The 16,979-nt window shown below is 55.2% G+C and overlaps 1 protein-coding gene across 4 annotated transcripts in view; it reads left to right on the forward strand.

Moving 5' to 3' along the window:
• Positions 1-16,979, forward strand: part of UNC5B (unc-5 netrin receptor B) — an 89,621-nt gene that overhangs the window by 59,474 nt on the left and 13,168 nt on the right. For 2 of the 4 annotated variants that reach the window (XM_030798429.1, XM_030798430.1), the window contains exons 2-7: positions 7,140-7,364; positions 12,068-12,211; positions 12,674-12,777; positions 14,038-14,218; positions 14,959-15,126; positions 15,921-16,085. In XM_030798429.1, the coding sequence (XP_030654289.1) occupies positions 7,140-7,364; positions 12,068-12,211; positions 12,674-12,777; positions 14,038-14,218; positions 14,959-15,126; positions 15,921-16,085 (987 nt within the window). Of the gene's footprint in view, positions 1-7,139; positions 7,365-12,067; positions 12,212-12,673; positions 12,778-14,037; positions 14,219-14,958; positions 15,127-15,920; positions 16,086-16,310; positions 16,344-16,979 lie in introns of all 4 variants that reach the window. The other 2 variants (XM_030798428.1, XM_030798431.1) reach the window with 2 other exon arrangements.

Below are 16,979 nucleotides of genomic sequence, written 5' to 3' on the forward strand. Positions count from 1 at the left end.
AAGAACGTGGGGCTCCAGGGGCTCCAGGCTCTCTGAATGTTGACTTTCTATGTGTCTGGTCTACTCGGGCTCAGGTGGTGCCCGGCCAAGGAAACAGTCTGTGGGGTTTCTGACCTCCCACACACAGTTCAGCTAGAGAACAGCTCCTGCCTGCTGCCACTCCCAGGCACATGCACTGCCTGTTTGTTTGTTTGTTTGTTGGTTGGTTGGTTTTGAGATGGAGTCTTGCTCTGTCGCCCAGGCTGGAATGCAGTGGTGAGATCTCACTCACTGCAACTTCCACCTCCCAGGTTTAAGCAATTCTTGTGCCTCAGCCCCCTGAATAGCTGGGATTACAGGCATCTGCCACCACACCCAGCTAATTTTTGTATTTTTAGTAGAGACAGGGTTTCGCCATGTTGTCCAGGCTTGTCTCGAACTCCTGACCTCAGGTGATCCGCCCGCCTCAGCCTCCCAAAGTGCTGGGATTATAGGCGTGAGCCACCGCGCCCGGCCCACAGTGCTTGTTAAGAAAGATATTTGCATCTGTTTTCTCAGTTGACCTTTCACAGCAATACCCCAAAGTTGACAGAGCAGGAACTGCTAGTCACTTCTTTATAGATGGTGAAACTGAGGCCTTGAGAGGTCAGACAACCTCCCAAGGTCTCACAGTGCAGGGTGAGGCTTGGAACCAGGACTGCTGGCTCTTGGGTCAGCCTGGACCCAGGCTCAGAGTCATGGTAAGGGCCACAGCACTCCTCTGGCTTCCCCTAGGGATAGTGACAATCTCCCTCTCAGGAATGTTGGAGCCGCCCCCTCCTCTCAGAAGACCCTCTGAGAGGTACAGTGTCTTTACATTTGTCCTGAAGTCATTCCTTCGCCTACTGGGCCCTCACTCCTGCTCATCCAGGTGGGTCAGATTCTGACACCTCTTATGCAAGCCTGTGTCTCCACAGCAGGCGCTGCACAGGCCCAGCCCAGCCCCTGGGAAGAAGCCTACAGATGGGCACAGGCCTGCTGTCCGACAAGCTCCATTCCACTCCCAGATGGACGCCCTGTCGCCCATGGGGGACACCAGGAAGAGCATAGTGTGTTCCTTGCCCTCCAGGAGCAGCCACCAAAACTGCAAAGGAGCCTTTGAACTGTCTGACTCAAAACAGACTTGCCATAAGCAGGAAGGTGCCCTCTAGACCCTAGCCTGGTCACCTCACCCTCCTGCATTTTGAATGGGTGGGTGACATAAGGAACTTGTCCATAAGGAAGCCAGCATGGAGGTGAGAGGTGCAAAACTGTGTCTCCTAGAGAATGTTTGGATAAGACAGACTGGGGGACCAGGCTGCAACCTCCAGACTGGGAATTGCACTGTTTAGTTAGAAGTGTGCTGTTTAGTTAGTTTAGAAGTTAGAATTCTAGGCTGGGTGCAGTGGCTTATGCCTGTAATCCCAGCACTTTGGGAGGCCGAGGCAGTTGGATCATGAGATCAGGAGTTCAAGACCAGCCTGGCCAAGATAGTGAAACCCCATCTCTACCAAAAATACAAAAATTAGCCAGTTGTGGTGGCGGGTGCCTGTAATCCCAGCTACTCAGGAGGCTGAGGCAGAGAGTTGCTTGAACCCGGGAGGCGGAGGTTGCAGTGAGCCGAGATTGCACCACTGCACTCCAGCTGGGCCACAGAGCGAGACTCTGTCTCAAAAAAAAAAAAAAAAAAAAAATAGAAATTAGAAGTCTAGCAATGGCTGGAATCTCAAACTGCAACTGTGAGTAAGGAAGGCTTTTCTAACTATTAGGTCTGTCCAAAGAAGAACCTGGCTGAGAAAAGCCGTGATGAATTCCCCATCCCCACAGGTATGTGAGTCAAGGTTGGCTGAGGAGTTGACGGGAGACGTTGGATGAGATGGCCCTTTAAGTAACTTCTACAGAGACCTCATATGGGCAGGTAAAGGCAAATTAGAGGTGAGAGTTTGAATGGCACCCCTCGGAGGTCCCATCCAGAGGTGCTGGTGGTCATTTTGATCTAAGGCCTGGGATGGGTGGGCTGGAGCATGGTTAGGCGAGCCCAACACTAAGTGTTTCCTCCTCCTCCTTCCCCGGGTTCTACCCACGCTCTGCTTTAGGACCACCGTATAGCAATGGCAAGGAAAGTGACCCTAATTTAAGCAAATTTGCTTTCTGAAGAAAAAAATTTACTAAACAGGACATTTTCACACATGAACAGATTCCCCATAAGGGATCTTTAAACCTCAAAGTGTTAGAAGCAGAGGAGGGGTTGAGAGACTGACTTGGCCAACCTCCTCATTTTACAGACGGAAACTCCAGGGCCTGGGAGAGAACGGCCACACGGCAATGCCAGTCCCCAGCTGGGATGTAAACCCAGGGCCTCTGCCTCCAGCGATCTTTCCTGTCCTTCTTTTGACTGTCTTGTCATTACATCTGTGCAGGGATGTGTCCTCTTTCATAGCTTCTTGGCGGGATATCTGGACCATTCTTGGATGCAGCTTTAAAGGCAGGCTGCACTTTTGCAATTTAGGCCCAAACGAGTTCTCCTATTAGGAAAAACACTTTATGTGGGAATTTTCCTGCCAGCAGGACACCCAGATCCGGCCTGGCTGAGGCAAGGACTTCTAGGGGAGCCTATCTTAGATGTGGTTCCTCTGTAGAGATGGAGCAGCAGGAAGTCCTGCAGAGAGGCCACGGAGGCAGGGCTGAGAGACATGGCTCAAGCCTTGCTTCCTGCCATCGACTAGGTGACCCTTTATGTCCCTTGTTGCCCCACATTTTCATTTGTAAAATGGGAAGAATTGCAAGGAGTAGCACATAGTAGACCTAAATGCCCATTTCCAGTTCAGCAGAGCTCGGAAGACAGATTCTAGTATCAGATCACCTGAATTGGTCCCCTAGCGGTGCCACTTACTAGCTTTATAGCTCTATGCCAGTCACTTAAACACTTTTGGTCTCAGTTTCCTCATCTGCACTGTGGGGATAATAATCATATCCAACTCATAGGCCTGTGGTTCCCAAACTATGTGCCAAGTTATCCCAGGGTTCATCAGCACACTCACAGGGGAGCTGTGGGATATTTTTAATGTGGGAGACACGGTAATACTAGATAGCTGTCAGACACTGCACCAACAAGTAGCTCCAGGTAGCTCACAGTTTCAGCGTCATATCACTCTGTTTTCCTTTATTTGGCATCATATCTTTGCAAAGCTGGGATTGTGGCATTTGAGTAACCCATGACAAACAGTAAGAGTAGTGGTGTCCACTTGGATTGCAAAGTTTGAGAAGTTGTGCAGTGCCCGACAGGTGCACACATCCCCATTCGTATGTCTTTGTGGCTATTAGGAATGGGATAAAAATATATTTTTTCTTTCAATTTATCCTAAGATTTTAGGATATAAATATTTACAAAGCTGTTTGGATCTAATTACCTAATACATTCCTGTTAGGGACTTCTTTTTGGCCTTGGGATAGCTTAAAAAAAATTACTGAGGTGCTAAAAATCAAAACGTTTGCGCATCTCTGTCTAGGGTTATTGTGGAGCTCATTGAGTTCATATGAACGACCCTCTGAGCAGCGCCTGGCAGGGTAAGCATCCAGGAACCCCGAGACCCCATTATTCTCCCACCCAGCTGGTATCTGTGCAGCCTGGCCATAGGTCGCTCTCATCTAGCCCACCTTTCAAGCCTTCCTTAGTCACTGGGGCCCAAGCCAGGGCCAAGGAGAAGTGAGGGCTCTGCACAGGCCCTGGCATGCCCAATACTGACTCTCTTACTTTTTTTTGTCATTGTTGTTTCGGAAACAGAGTCTCACTTTGTCACCCAGGCTGGAGTGCAGTGGTGCGATCTCCACTCACTGCAACCTCTGCCTCTCAGGTTCAAGCAGTTCTCCCACCTCAGCCTCCCGAGTAGCTGGGATTACAGGTGCACACCACCATGCCCGGCTAATTTTTGTATTTTTAGTAGAGATGGGGTTCTGCCACGTTGGCCTGGCTGGTCTCGAGCTCCTGAGCTCAGGCAGCCCACCTACCTCGGCCTCCCAAAATGCTGGGATTACAGGCGTGAGCCACTGCGCCTGGCCTACTCCCTTACTGAAGTTGCATTCACTGTGCACCGGCTGTGTGCTGGCCAGCAGAGTTCACTCGTGGTCCCTCCAGGCAGGAACCTCAGGTGGGCCTCTCATTCTTCCTTATGTCCTGGCAGTCTCTGCCTCCAGGACACCTAGGGTATAGAGACACAGCAAGAGGGCAACAGCTACATCAAGAGCCATCCGGTGCTGCTGCAACAGAGAGGCACAGAGGGGACACTTGGCCTGCGCCCCTGCCAAGACCAGAGCTGAATCTTTGCACCAAGGCTGAGAGGAGGGGCGGGGTGGGAAGAGTGGGGCGGTGGGGCTGCCAGATGCAGGGCCTGCTGCACTAATGGATGTCTAATGTTTGCTTTCCTCAGTCATGTCTGCACCCACTTTATAAATGGTCTGCATTAGAGTTATAAAACAAAGTCATAATACAGCCTGCAGTGCTGCAGAGCACAGAGGCAGCTGTCACCCCAGGGCTGGGGGCAGTGCGGTTAGAAGATGGGGGCAGGCACGTGACATGCACCCATGGGCCCCCATGCCCCTTCTCCTATGGCCATGACCTACCCCCAGAGGGAGGCTTGATCCTGCCATTTCAAAGATGAGCTGCCTGAGGCCAGCAAGGGGCTGGTTCAGACCCAGGGGCCTCTGAGTCTGAAGGCAGAGCTCTGTCCCACACCCTTCAGGGCTGAGATGGAGACAAGATGCTGGTGGTAGGTGGTGGGCATGGAGCCTGGCAGGTTCTCTGCTGCCCAGATGCCCTCCTGGCTCCATCCTGCTATCCCAGAGCTGTCTGGCCTGGCAGGGAGGCCTCAGTGGCTATCTCAGGGCATGCACAGCAACCAGCTCTCAGGCCACTGAAAGCCAATGTTCAGCTCCCTGGGTTGTGATCAAGTCACTGTGTCATCTCCTCATCAAATCCCCAAGCAGCCCTAGGGGGCTGCCAGTTTGCCTATAGTGAACGTGTCCCTGTACCTGGCAGTGGGAAGCAGGTGTCAGGGAGCCCTGGCCTGGCCTCAGGAATCTGCCTTGCTGTTCCCACATTAGCTGTCCACTCACCGGGTGGCCTCAGGCAAGTCATGGGAACCATTTGAATGGTCTTCAGTTTCCTCTGCTTTGAAATGAGGACAGTTCCAGCCTTGCTGGTCCCTTGATGAGAGGGCCCTGTGGACTGTGGAGTTCCGGCCCTGTCAGGGTGCTATTAGGATTCCTGGGTGTGGAGACACCCACATGGTTACAGAGCTACATACATCAATGATAGGTGGTGTGGAGTCTGGGGCAACAGCTCAAACACTGAAATCTTTTCTCAGGTTCAAACTTTTGATCTGCCTCTTGTTAGCTGTATGACCTTGGACAAGTTGCTTAACCTCCCTGAGCCTCCATTTACCCATCTCTAAAATGGGGACTAATAGAACATACCTTACAGGGTTGGTGCCAGAATTCAATAAGTTAACAATTTAAATTCCTGCAAACATAGCACCTGATGCTGGGTAAGCATTGGTTGTTCGTTCAATGCAGCAACATGTACCTACTGTGTGCCAGGTCCCAGCCTAGGCGTTCATGCATGTTTATCTCATGTGATCCTCAGAGCAGCCCAGAGACAGGGTAAGGCGGTCCACCTCTTGTGCTCATCAGATATAACAAGGTAGGAGTTAAGGTTCTCTCCCTAGGCCCTACAGAACATGCTGGATGGAGCTGGAGTCATGTGTCATCTTGTTAGCTACCCCACCCCCACCGCCCATACACACACTGCCCAGGGCCTAGGCCCCAAGCCGGTAATAGTTCATGCATTTTCTCCCAAGCTCCCCAGTCTCAGCATGGTCTCCTGGTCCACAAAGAGAAAGCATAGTCAGACATTCTGTTCTTGGAAAACCAGGTGTCCCCTTGGCCCCTCTGTAGGGGGACTCCCTAGGGCCAGATGTGGCCTCCTAGACCAGAGAACAAGTGCACGATCCCAGTGGCCACGCAGGCCTCCCAGGACACCACCCTCTCCCCTCCCTGGGCTGTAGGTGGGGCCTCTAGCTGGAGGGACTGGGCAGCCATGCGCCACCCCACAGCTTCATTCACTGTGTCCTCTGGGCAGTCAGCAGAAGAGGACAAGCCCCCAACGGCTTGTGCCCAGCCACCTGATCATTTGGCATTTGGCACTGGAAAATTCGTTTTCCTAGGTGGATTGTAAAGCAGCAGGTCAGCGGCCTGGTTTCCCCCGCTTCTGGGCACTGGCGGTGGCCACACCCCCCTTCCTGTTTGTCTCACCTCCTGAGGTGCAGTTCTTTCCAGGGAGACGAGTGGGCCAGGATTTCCATTTGGCCCCCTTTGTGGGAGGAGATTGCCACGGGCACAGCCTCCGTCTGCTCAGAAGTCCCCTCATCCGTTGTGCTGAGGGCTGGATCTGGCTGGGGTGGGGGTTGGGAAGAAGAGGCCAAGGGATGGGTGAGAGCCACAGACCATGGGAGGTGAGCTCTGTGGGGAGGCTTCTGGGAAGGAGGGCTTCCCCTGGGGGAGGAGACCTGCGGGGGGCTGAGCACCGTGGAGTCCAGGCCTGGTTCAGCCGGCTCACCCCACCCCTGCCCCGCAGCCCTGGCTCCTGTCCCGCTTGCCAGCCTGGCAGGGGCTGCAAAGGGCAGCTGTGACTCCAGGGCAGAGCTGGCCTGGTTTGAGCTCCAGCCCCGTTTCCAGCCCATTGCGTCTGGTGGCGTCACCATGAGGAACTGGATAGAGGCCGGGCAGGGACAGTGGAGCAGATGCTGGGGGGGGGGCCCAAGGGGTGTCCTCACCCAGATAGATCGCCTCCCCTCCTGGGACCTCCCTGGCCTCTGTCTGTAATGAAGTACAGTCACACAGCATCGCAGAGTGGGAACTGGCTCTTTATAAAGCCCAGCCTCTTAAAAGCAGGGCAAGATGGGACACCGAGGCCGCAGGAGTGCCAGACTTGACCCCGGTTGCAGATTGCGCCCCCAGCAGGGCTCTGGCTGCCCCACCTCTGCCTCCCCTGTCCTCTTCGTCTGCGGTGGCCCCTGGGGTGGGCGAGGGGTGCCACAGGGCCCTCCCAGCACACAGCCTCATGGAGGTCTCCACTCACTCTGCAGGCACTGATTCTGGCAGCGAGGTGCTTCCCGACTCCTTCCCGTCGGCACCGGCAGAGCCGCTGCCCTATTTCCTGCAGGAACCACAGGACGCCTACATTGTGAAGAACAAGCCTGTGGAGCTCCGCTGCCGCGCCTTCCCCGCCACGCAGATCTACTTCAAGTGCAATGGCGAGTGGGTCAGCCAGAACGACCACGTCACACAGGAAGGCCTGGATGAGGCCACCGGTGAGCCCACCCCACTTGCCTGGGCACCCCAGGACACCCCAGGCCCAGAGGCACAGGCCTAGCTCCATGTGAGACTTCACACAGCCATGGCGCCCCCTGGTCCTCAGTTCCCCACCGCCCACCCCGAGCTTCACCTTGGATTAGCATTTCTCCAAGTGCTGGCCATGTGTCCCAGCCTGACTTTGGGACCATCCCCACTGCATTCGACAGCACCGAGTGCCCTGTGAGCCCTCACTCCCTTTTCTACTTTCTCTCCATCCTTCTGCTTCTGTTAGGGAGCAAGTTCCCGTCAGGTGAGGGCTCTTGAGCCCTCCCAAACACCTGCTAATCTCCCTGTTTAACAAAGAGGGCAGGTCTCTGCCTCACAGCCCTGGCACCCCACGGCACCGACCCAGAATTCAATGCAATCGTTATTTTTACAGTTCCCTTCTGTTTGTGGAAAGTGATACTGGTTTCCATTCACAGTAATGATATGGCATTTCCTGTGTTAGAATAAATTGTTTTAGGTTAAAAAGAAAAAGTTGATAGTATTAAGTAAATAACCATCCAAGTGGTGCTGGGATGTAGCCCAAATCTGGAGGGAAAGAGGAGAGCAGCCGAAACCAGGAAACTCGAGGAAGCGTGGGGTCCCTTCCTTCTCGGATATGTGGGGAGCCTTCTACTCCCAGAGGAGGAGGCAGAGCCCTGGGACTCCCCACATCTCCCAGAACTGGGCCTGCCCCCAGGATGCCCTCGAGTCTAAATGAGGGGCTCTTGCTCACTTGTCACCAGGTCCCTGTTGATAGTGCAGGAGCTCTCGGGGTGAAAAGCCCTTCCTGGGGCTTAAGACAGGCAGGTGGGACCCCCCCTTCGGTCACCTGACACAGCCAGCCCACCCCAGACTCAGGGGGCTCCCCAGTAGCCTTCCTGGGTTTTGTTTTGTTTTTCCCATCTCTTTCTGGATCCTTTTCTTTCTCCTTCTTCAGCTCTCTTTATTTCCCTGCCTCTCCCTGCTCATTTCTCTCTCTCTCTTTTCCCTGTGTGCCTGTTTTGCCTCTTTCTTTTTCTCTCCATCCCCCTCTCTGTGTTTCACTGTCTGTCTCCCTGACATGCTGTCTCTCTGTCCTTCTTTCCGCCTTCTTTAGTTTCTGTTTTGTCATGTAAAGCTCACAGATTTCAGAACCAGTCAGGCTTAAAACCATACTCTAGAATGTACTCAAGGTCACTGAACCATATGCTTACAAATGGTTAAAATGCTAAGTTTTATAGAATGTGTATTTTACCACAATTTAAACATAATTTTAAACAATAGATTTGGAGTCCCATGCTCACCCAAAATATAAAAATGGAAAAAGGAATTTTTTTTTTTTTTGGAGACAGAGTCTCGCTCTGTCACCCAGGCTAGAGTACAGTGGCGCGATCTCGGCCCACTGCAACCTCCGCCTCCCAGGTTCAAGCAGTTCTCTTACCTCAACCTCCCAAGTAGCTGGGACTACAGGCGTGTGCCACCACACCAGGCTAGTTTTTTGTATTTTTAGTAAAGATGGGATTTCACCGTGTCAGCCAGGATGGTCTCAATCTCCTGACCTCGTGATCCCCCTGCCTTGGCCTCCCAAAATGCTGGGATTACAGGCGTGAGCCACCACAGCCAGCCGGAAAAAGGAATTTTTAAGGGGAAGCAAAACAGTACATATTTGCCAGCTGCCCCCACTCTTTGGCTGAGTGACCCTGGGGAAGTCACTTAACCTCTCTGAGCCCCAGTTCTTCTCTTCGTAAACTGGGAAGTTGACTGAAGGTCCTGGTGAGGGTAGAGCCAGTGGCGCACACATAGCACAGAACGGCATGCCAGGGCCCAGCAGGCAGTCAATAAACACCTGCTTCCTCTGTCCTCTTTCTGGGCTCTCCTTGGCCTCCTTCTCTCAAATGGTCCTTACCTCTCTGCCTACTGAGCCCCTCTGGCCTGTATCAGAGGTCAGCCATCGGGGTCCAGGCAAAGCGAGGGAACAGTGTGCCTGCTGGGGCCCCTCACAGGCCGTTAGTATAGTAATAATAACCCTGTGATTATTACTAATAGTAACAGCATGGCTCTCACCAACCCTGCCATGAGGCACACAGGCCCTGCCAGCCCTAGAAATTGGGGCACTGTTGTCCCCATTAGCTGCAAATAATGGACAGAGCTTCCTTGGCGGTGGTGGGGCCTGATTCCACTTCAGCCTCCTACTCTCTAGCCCTGGTCTGAGGCCTGAAAACACAGAAGAGGACAGCTGGGGGCCAGGAGAGGCAGAATAGCCCCCCACCAGCTTATGCCAGATCGGGGCAGGCAGCCCAACCCTGGGTGTCCTGGGCCAGGCATTGCCATGCTTGGGGGGGCAGTCTGATGCTGGGTCTCAAGCCTGGGAGACCAAAGGTCCCCGTCCTATGCTCCCTGCATCTCTGCTTGCTGGTGATTGTGGACAAGGTGTCGCACCTCCTCCCTGGTGGTGGTTTCCTTCTGTCCAGCTATGGGTACTGCTGAAACCTTCTTGCATGGATGACCCCCTTAAAAGGGCCCACTCTTACAGGTTCACAGTCTGGTAAGCAAGGGGCAGGGGCTCTGCTCCCTGGGCCATGCAGCATTGACTGTGGAGCCAGCCTCTGGGCAGCCATGGCAGGCAGGCACTGTCACCCACCCCTGAAGCAGCGTCTTCCCTGGATGGCATACCCCTAGCCACCTCCCATTTAGATCCTTGGCCATCAGGACGGGGCTGTCCCCCGTGTCTGGACTCCCTGCACAAGGACCCCACCCTCCTCAACAATAGGAGAGTTACAGCAATGACTTCATCAGGAGAGGTCCAGAGAGGAGTTGTGGGGCCGGGCGCAGTGGCTCACGCCTGTAATCCGAGCACTTTGGGAGGCCAAGGCGGGCAGATCACGAGGTCAGGAGATTGAGACCATCCTGGCTAACACAGTGAAACCATGTCTCTACAAAAAATACAAAAAAAAATTAGCCAGGCGTGGTGGTGGGCGCCTGTAGTCCCAGCTACTCGGGAGGCTGAGGCAGGAGAATGGTGTGAACCTGGGAGGCGGAGGTTGCAGTGAGCCGAGATCGCGCCACTGCACTCCAGCCTGGGCGACAGAGCGAGACTCTGTCTCAAAAAAAAAAAAAAGAGAGAGGAGTTGTGGGCGAGGGGACCAAGCTCTGACCTGGGAAAGACACCAGGGAGCTGACCTCTGCTCTGCAGCAGCTTGCTAGGGGACTTGGTGCCTGCCATCTACCCTCTCTGGGCCTCAGTTTCTTCAAAGGTAACAGAAGAAGCTGGTTGAGATCCAGATGACTTGCCAGAGTATATTTGTGTCGGGCCCGGGCTGGGCGCTGTGGCGGAGTAGTCACCATAACTTGTCTAGAGTTTACCTTGAGAGTTTACTATGATGAGGGATCTGAGGCTCAGAGAGACTGAGTAACTTCGCAAAGGTCACCCAGCTGGGGTTTGTGGGTGGGGCCAGGATGCAAACCTGTCCAGCCATCCAACCCTGTCCTTACCCACCATGCCACTGGCTGTGCGTACCTTAACAATCCATGGTGCAATGAGAGGATGAGATAGGACACATCGTGGCAGGGAGGAGCAGCTTTAGAAATTCTGAGACACAAGGCAGTCAGGGAGGCTTCCTGGAGGAGGAAGAGGCCTCTGTAACCTTTGGGGAGGAACTTCAGATGAACGTCCCCATTCCTGGCAAGTTCCCCCCTTTCCTGAGCATGGAGGGCTTCATTGAGGGATGGTTAACAGAAAACCGAGTGACCCCCTTGTGTAGGCTGGTAGGTCCCGTTATGTAGGGAGTTGCCCAGGCCCTGACCAGGGAGCCATTGAGAGATCAGGGGCTCCCTGGGGCAGAGGGACTTGCTCAGCTCCAGGCCCACGGGGGGAGCAGGCATCCCGCCTCTGCACATGCTGAGCCCCCTTTCAGTGCCAAGCCCTGGGCCACAGCAGTGAGCAGGACAAAGCCCCATCTTGTTCTCCTGCAGGAGACAGACATTTAACACATGAATGCGTCCATAAATAATCTGAGTCCAGCTAATAGTGGGTGCTGAGAGGAGACAAGGCTGGGTAGGGGAGTGATTGCTGCATAGACAAACTTCCAGGCGCAGTGGTGAGGGTGCTGAGCAGTGCTGGGAGAGCTGTGGGGGAGGTGCAGGGTGGAGGGGGCTTTCCTCGGGAAGTGAGGCTGATCCGAAATCTGGCAGGGACTGGGAGGCCACCGGGCCCAGAGGAGACAGAAGAGTTCCAGGCAGGGGACTGATGTGCAAGGGCCCCGTGGCTACAGAGCCAGGGAACATGAGGGCCTGGAAGACATCCGGTGAGGCTGCAGTGGGGTGGAGATGGTGGATGCACAGTGCAGCTCAGAGCCGCTCCTGGGGATGACCCTACCGGCCTGCAGGCCACTGAGACCCCTCATGAAGGGTCTCATAACAGGGGGGAATGACACACCACTTGTGCATTTTGGAGATGACACTAGCTGCCAGGTAGAAGATGCATTGGAGGGGCAGAGGGCTTGTGTTAGCCACTGCAATGTGCAGGTGAGTGGCCATGAAGCTTGGGCCAGGGTGGAGACAGGAGACAAGAGGAATGGAGGGAAAGGGGCACTTGGGCAAGAGAGCCAGCAAGACCCGAGGTGGAAAGCGGGGGTGTCCTGTGCCTCACATCCTTGCTTTGTCCCTGCCCCCTGACGGCTCTCTCTTCTCCTCCCAGGCCTGCAGGTGCGTGAGGTGCAGATCGAGGTGTCGCGGCAGCAGGTGGAGGAGCTCTTTGGGCTGGAGGATTACTGGTGCCAGTGCGTGGCCTGGAGCTCTGCGGGCACCACCAAGAGTCGCCGAGCCTACGTCCGCATCGCCTGTACGCCACCCTGACCCCCACCCCGTCCCTGCAGGAACCTTCCCCATCCCCGAGGATGCTGGAGAGGGAACTTCACATCTGTGGGGCCTCCTCCAGCATCCCTGGCTGAGGATGCCCACGGCAGAGACATCCCAGCACATGGATGCCAGCTCAGAGAGGGCTCCTAGACCCAGAACCTAGGCCTCTTTTCATCTACTTCTGTATAAAAGAAGCTGGCAGCTTCCTCCCCCATCCTGAGCCACTATGTGCTTAGGATCCCAGAGTCAGGGAGGGAACCCTGTTCCCCCAAGTCTGCCTAGTGAGGCCCCTCCTTTGGAGAAGAGGAAATTTCCCAGGCAGACGCCAGGTGGGCCTATCAACAGTTCCCTGGGTCTGCACTGCCACCCAGTGGCCACAGTGTAGCACATCAGGTTCCAATCCTGCCCGCTCCTGACTGCCTTGGGACCCTCTCGCTTCTCCCAGACCTGCGCAAGAACTTCGATCAGGAGCCTCTGGGCAAGGAGGTGCCCCTGGACCATGAGGTTCTCCTGCAGTGCCGCCCACCGGAGGGGGTGCCTGTGGCCGAGGTGAGCGGGGACGTAGGGACCACTGAGCACGGCCCTGTGGCCATGCCTGCGGAAGCCAGGCAGGCATGGTATTTACCACCAGCCATGGTGCTAGTCTCCCAGAGCCCTGCCCCTTTCACGGATGAGATCGAGGCTTGGGACAGAGAAGAGAACTGCCACCTCTGCAGAATGCAGCAATGCCAGATCCCAGCTGGGTCTGCCACAGGCATAACCCCACGGGATGGGGTGGCTAAGGCAGAAATCCCCAGAACTCAGGAGCTCCTTAGGTAGACCTCCAGCTCAGTCTCTATCTCCTGCCCCACCCAGAACCCATGGCCCCAGCTTTCTGGATGCCAAAGGATTCCATCATGCGTGTGTGTGAGTGTGTTCTCCCCCACGAGCTGATCACCCCTTCCTGAAACCACACAGTCTTTGGATTGCTGTCCTCTCTCGCCATTCTTACCTCTGTTCCAGACATACTCCCTGCACTGGTGGTCCAGGGATTAGAGCTGCATCTCAGCTTTGCCCCGTGGAGTGGACGGTTGGGGCAGTCAGGACCCTGACTTCCAGCCTGGGATCAGCCCTCTCTGATCCCAAAACCGTGCATTCATCACTCAGCCTCTCCCAGCCCAAACCCTCCTCTGTGCAGTGGGCTCAGAAAAACACCCCTGGCCCATACATGCTAGACGCTTGGCATGCTGGTCTCTGCAACAGCCCTGCAAAGTGGATGTTACCATTCCATCCTACTGCAGGGAAGCAGGGCTGGGAGGGGCCCAGTAGCCACCTAGGGTGAGGCAGCTGGTGTGTGGCAGAGCTGGGGTTTGGACCCAGGTCTGCCAGACCCAGGGACCTTCTCCTATCACCTTCCAGGCTTTTCATCCTGGCTAGCAGAGCCAGGAGGAGTTAATGATGAAGACAGATACTCCTGGCTAGCGCTTATTTAGTTAGCTTAACTCAACTTCCTCTGAGCACTGTTCTCGGCACCTTACACATGCTAATTCATGTAATCCTCGCGATGGATCCCTATGGGGTAGGTGCTATTCAATTCCATCTTGCAGTTGATGAAATTGAGGTCCTGAGTGGTAAGTCCCCTCCCAAGACCACCCAGCTGGTAAATGGTGCTCTTAACCCCAGAGCTGTACAGTGTCCAGTGCTATAGTCCCACCGAGGCCCTGCCTCACTGCCACGACCATGGCGTGGACCCAGGTAGAACTGCCCTTCTTCTGTTTATGATCAAACCTGCCCTGGGCCCTCACTGCTCCTTCACCCCCACTCTTGCAGGTGGAATGGCTCAAGAATGAGGATGTCATCGACCCCACCCAGGACACCAACTTCCTGCTCACCATCGACCACAACCTCATCATCCGTCAGGCCCGCCTGTCGGACACTGCCAATTATACCTGCGTGGCCAAGAACATCGTGGCCAAACGCCGGAGCACCACTGCCACTGTCATCGTCTACGGTGCGGGCCTCTCGCAGTGGGAGGGGCAGACACAGCCAAGGGAGGGAGGAGAGAGCCTGGGGGTAGGGGGGACCCCTGGATTGGTAGGGAGGATGCAGCCCAGAGAGGGGAAGTGAATTGACGAAGATCACAACACAGCAGAATTCATGGCCAAGTTGGGCATTCCTAGGTTCCCAGCCAGGAACACTCCCCAGTTCTCAAGATGCCTTGCCTAACTCTGAAGGAGAAGACCCAATTCTCTCCAAGTCTGGGGGCTAAGGCAGGGCCCAGTCAGTATGTCCAGAAGCCTGTTGTCCTGGTAGAGTTAAGGACCGATGCCCAGGCTTGTGGGCTGTTCTCTGCTGCCCCTTTGGGCCCCATGGGTGGGAGGAGTGGAGCCACAGCTGAGGTGACTTTACAGAGTTTTAGAAAGAACCATGTGCTAGGTTCTAGCTGCAGGCAGTCCCAGGCCCCCATCACTCCCGGGGTGACCCTGGGGAAGTGGCAGCCCTTTCTGGACCTTCTTTGCCATCTTACAATGAGGTGGGGCATAGACAGTGACTTCCTGGGTCCCCTCTGGTGCTGATGGTTGCAGCCCAGCTCTACCTGCCCCTTCTGAGACCCTCACACTGTAGGCAAAAGGGGTCTCACCAGGAAGGCCAGGCTTCAGCAGAGGGGCCTCGTCAGGGTGAGGGATGGGTCTGGGGGAGGGCAGAGGGCTCCAGAGCCAGGCCAGCCAGTTGACAGCTGCCGCCTTGCAGTGAATGGCGGCTGGTCCAGCTGGGCAGAGTGGTCGCCCTGCTCCAACCGCTGTGGCCGAGGCTGGCAGAAGCGCACCCGGACCTGCACCAACCCCGCCCCACTCAACGGAGGGGCCTTCTGTGAGGGCCAGGCGTTCCAGAAGACCGCCTGCACCACCATCTGCCCAGGTAAGGAGGCTTGTCCATGTCCAGCCCCACCCTGAACCCTGTCCCACCTTCAGTATTGTGTGCCAGAGCCAGGACAGCCATTCTCTCCCCAGCATAGGGAGTAGAAGGTGCTTGTCCCGAGCCCACAGCCGGCTGCCCAGGCTGACTAGATGCTCTGATCTCTGACCAATTATTCTGCCCTGGGCTGCTGGTGAGATGGAGGCAGAGGCTTTGAGGGATAGCCCCTTCTCCCTGACCCTCTAGCTTGGGCTCTTCTGCCCTCCAAGCTGAGCGTTCTCAGTGTCAGCGTGTCAGCCCCAGGCCAAGGTTTCAGAGCTCCCCAGCCTCAGGGACAGCCTCTTGCCCCTAACTATTAAGACACACCGTGGCCACAGACCCTATTCGTACTGACAGTCCTTCTATTCCTCTCACTCTCTGTGCGGCCCCTCTGCTCCCCTACCCCCGCACATGTGCTGTGTTCTCTCCTTTGGGTTGTATGTTTGTGCCTACACTGTTTTTCTTTACCCTGGGTTTGTGTCTGTGTGTCTACATCATGCACTGGGCTATATTGTGTTGATGACCTTATGCATCTATCTGTACCCTCTTTGTCCACCTGCCAGGTACATCTGGCTGTTCATTGGCATGGGGCTATGTGGATATCATGTGGATTTCTGTGTGGCACACATGTGTTCTGGGTTCATTTCCTTCCACGATGTGTATGCATGCATGTGTGTTGGCACATTGCTGTGTTCTGACGCATAACTGTGTGCACATGTCTCTGCGTGCACATGCTCCTGTATGGCATGCTCTTACAGTTGATGGGGCGTGGACGGAGTGGAGCAAGTGGTCAGCCTGCAGCACTGAGTGTGCCCACTGGCGTAGCCGCGAGTGCATGGCGCCCCCACCCCAGAACGGAGGCCGTGACTGCAGCGGGACACTGCTCGACTCTAAGAACTGCACAGATGGGCTGTGCATGCAAAGTGAGTCACAGGGAAGGTGGGGCCCTGGGGGTGGGGACTCTGGAGCCATGTAAGGGTCCCCCAAACCTGGCCCCACGCCTCAGTGCCCGGCCTGCAGCGCGGCAGTCCTCAGGGCCTCTGTCCCCCCACCACATCCATCATCTCATCTCATCCTTCCCATTGCCTTCTCTGCCACCCTTTCCCTGTCACGTATGTCATTGTCTTTCCCTTTATTTCCCTTGACAGATACGAAAACTCTAAGCGACCCCAACAGCCACCGTAAGTCCCATTTCATGGCTGTCCTCTTTCCTCTGGGGGATCCCTGGTTCTCTTTGGCTGGCTTTTCCCGGGATCAGGGTGCAGGGCAGGGAGAGCTGAAGGTGCCCCCCTACCCACCCCCCATGGGATCATCTACACCTGACACTGCATGTGTCTGCATCTCCATCACCGGCAGACAGGCAAACCCTTGGCTGACAGAAAAGAAAGGCCGTAGGACACCCTACTGAGCTTCCTCTCATAAGAGGGGAAACTGAGTCTCAGAGAGAAGAAGGGACTTGGCCAGAGACACAGGCAAGAAATAGCACAGCCAAGATCTGAACCCAAATATTTTTATAGCCAAAGCTGGTGTTCTTGACCATATGGCCTTGGCCCTCCTCTCTGGGCCAAGGCCAGGGCATCACCACTCCAGTGCCCCCTCATGCCCTTTGCTGTACCTCTCTGCCCCAGCAGCTGGGCCAAGCCTTCCAAATTGTCTTTGATGCCCACTGTCTTGCGTCAGCTCTGGAGGGCTCACCCTCCAGCCCCAGAGGCTGTGCCACCACTGCAATCATATCAGAGCAGCAAAGCCACTTGAGCAGATTGGCCCATGGTAATTAAACCACAATTTCCAGTTAGTTCTGGAATCATAAAATCAGT

The sequence above is a fragment of the Nomascus leucogenys genome, chromosome 18, assembly GCF_006542625.1.
Source record: "Nomascus leucogenys isolate Asia chromosome 18, Asia_NLE_v1, whole genome shotgun sequence".
NCBI classification, from domain to species: domain Eukaryota; kingdom Metazoa; phylum Chordata; class Mammalia; order Primates; family Hylobatidae; genus Nomascus; species Nomascus leucogenys.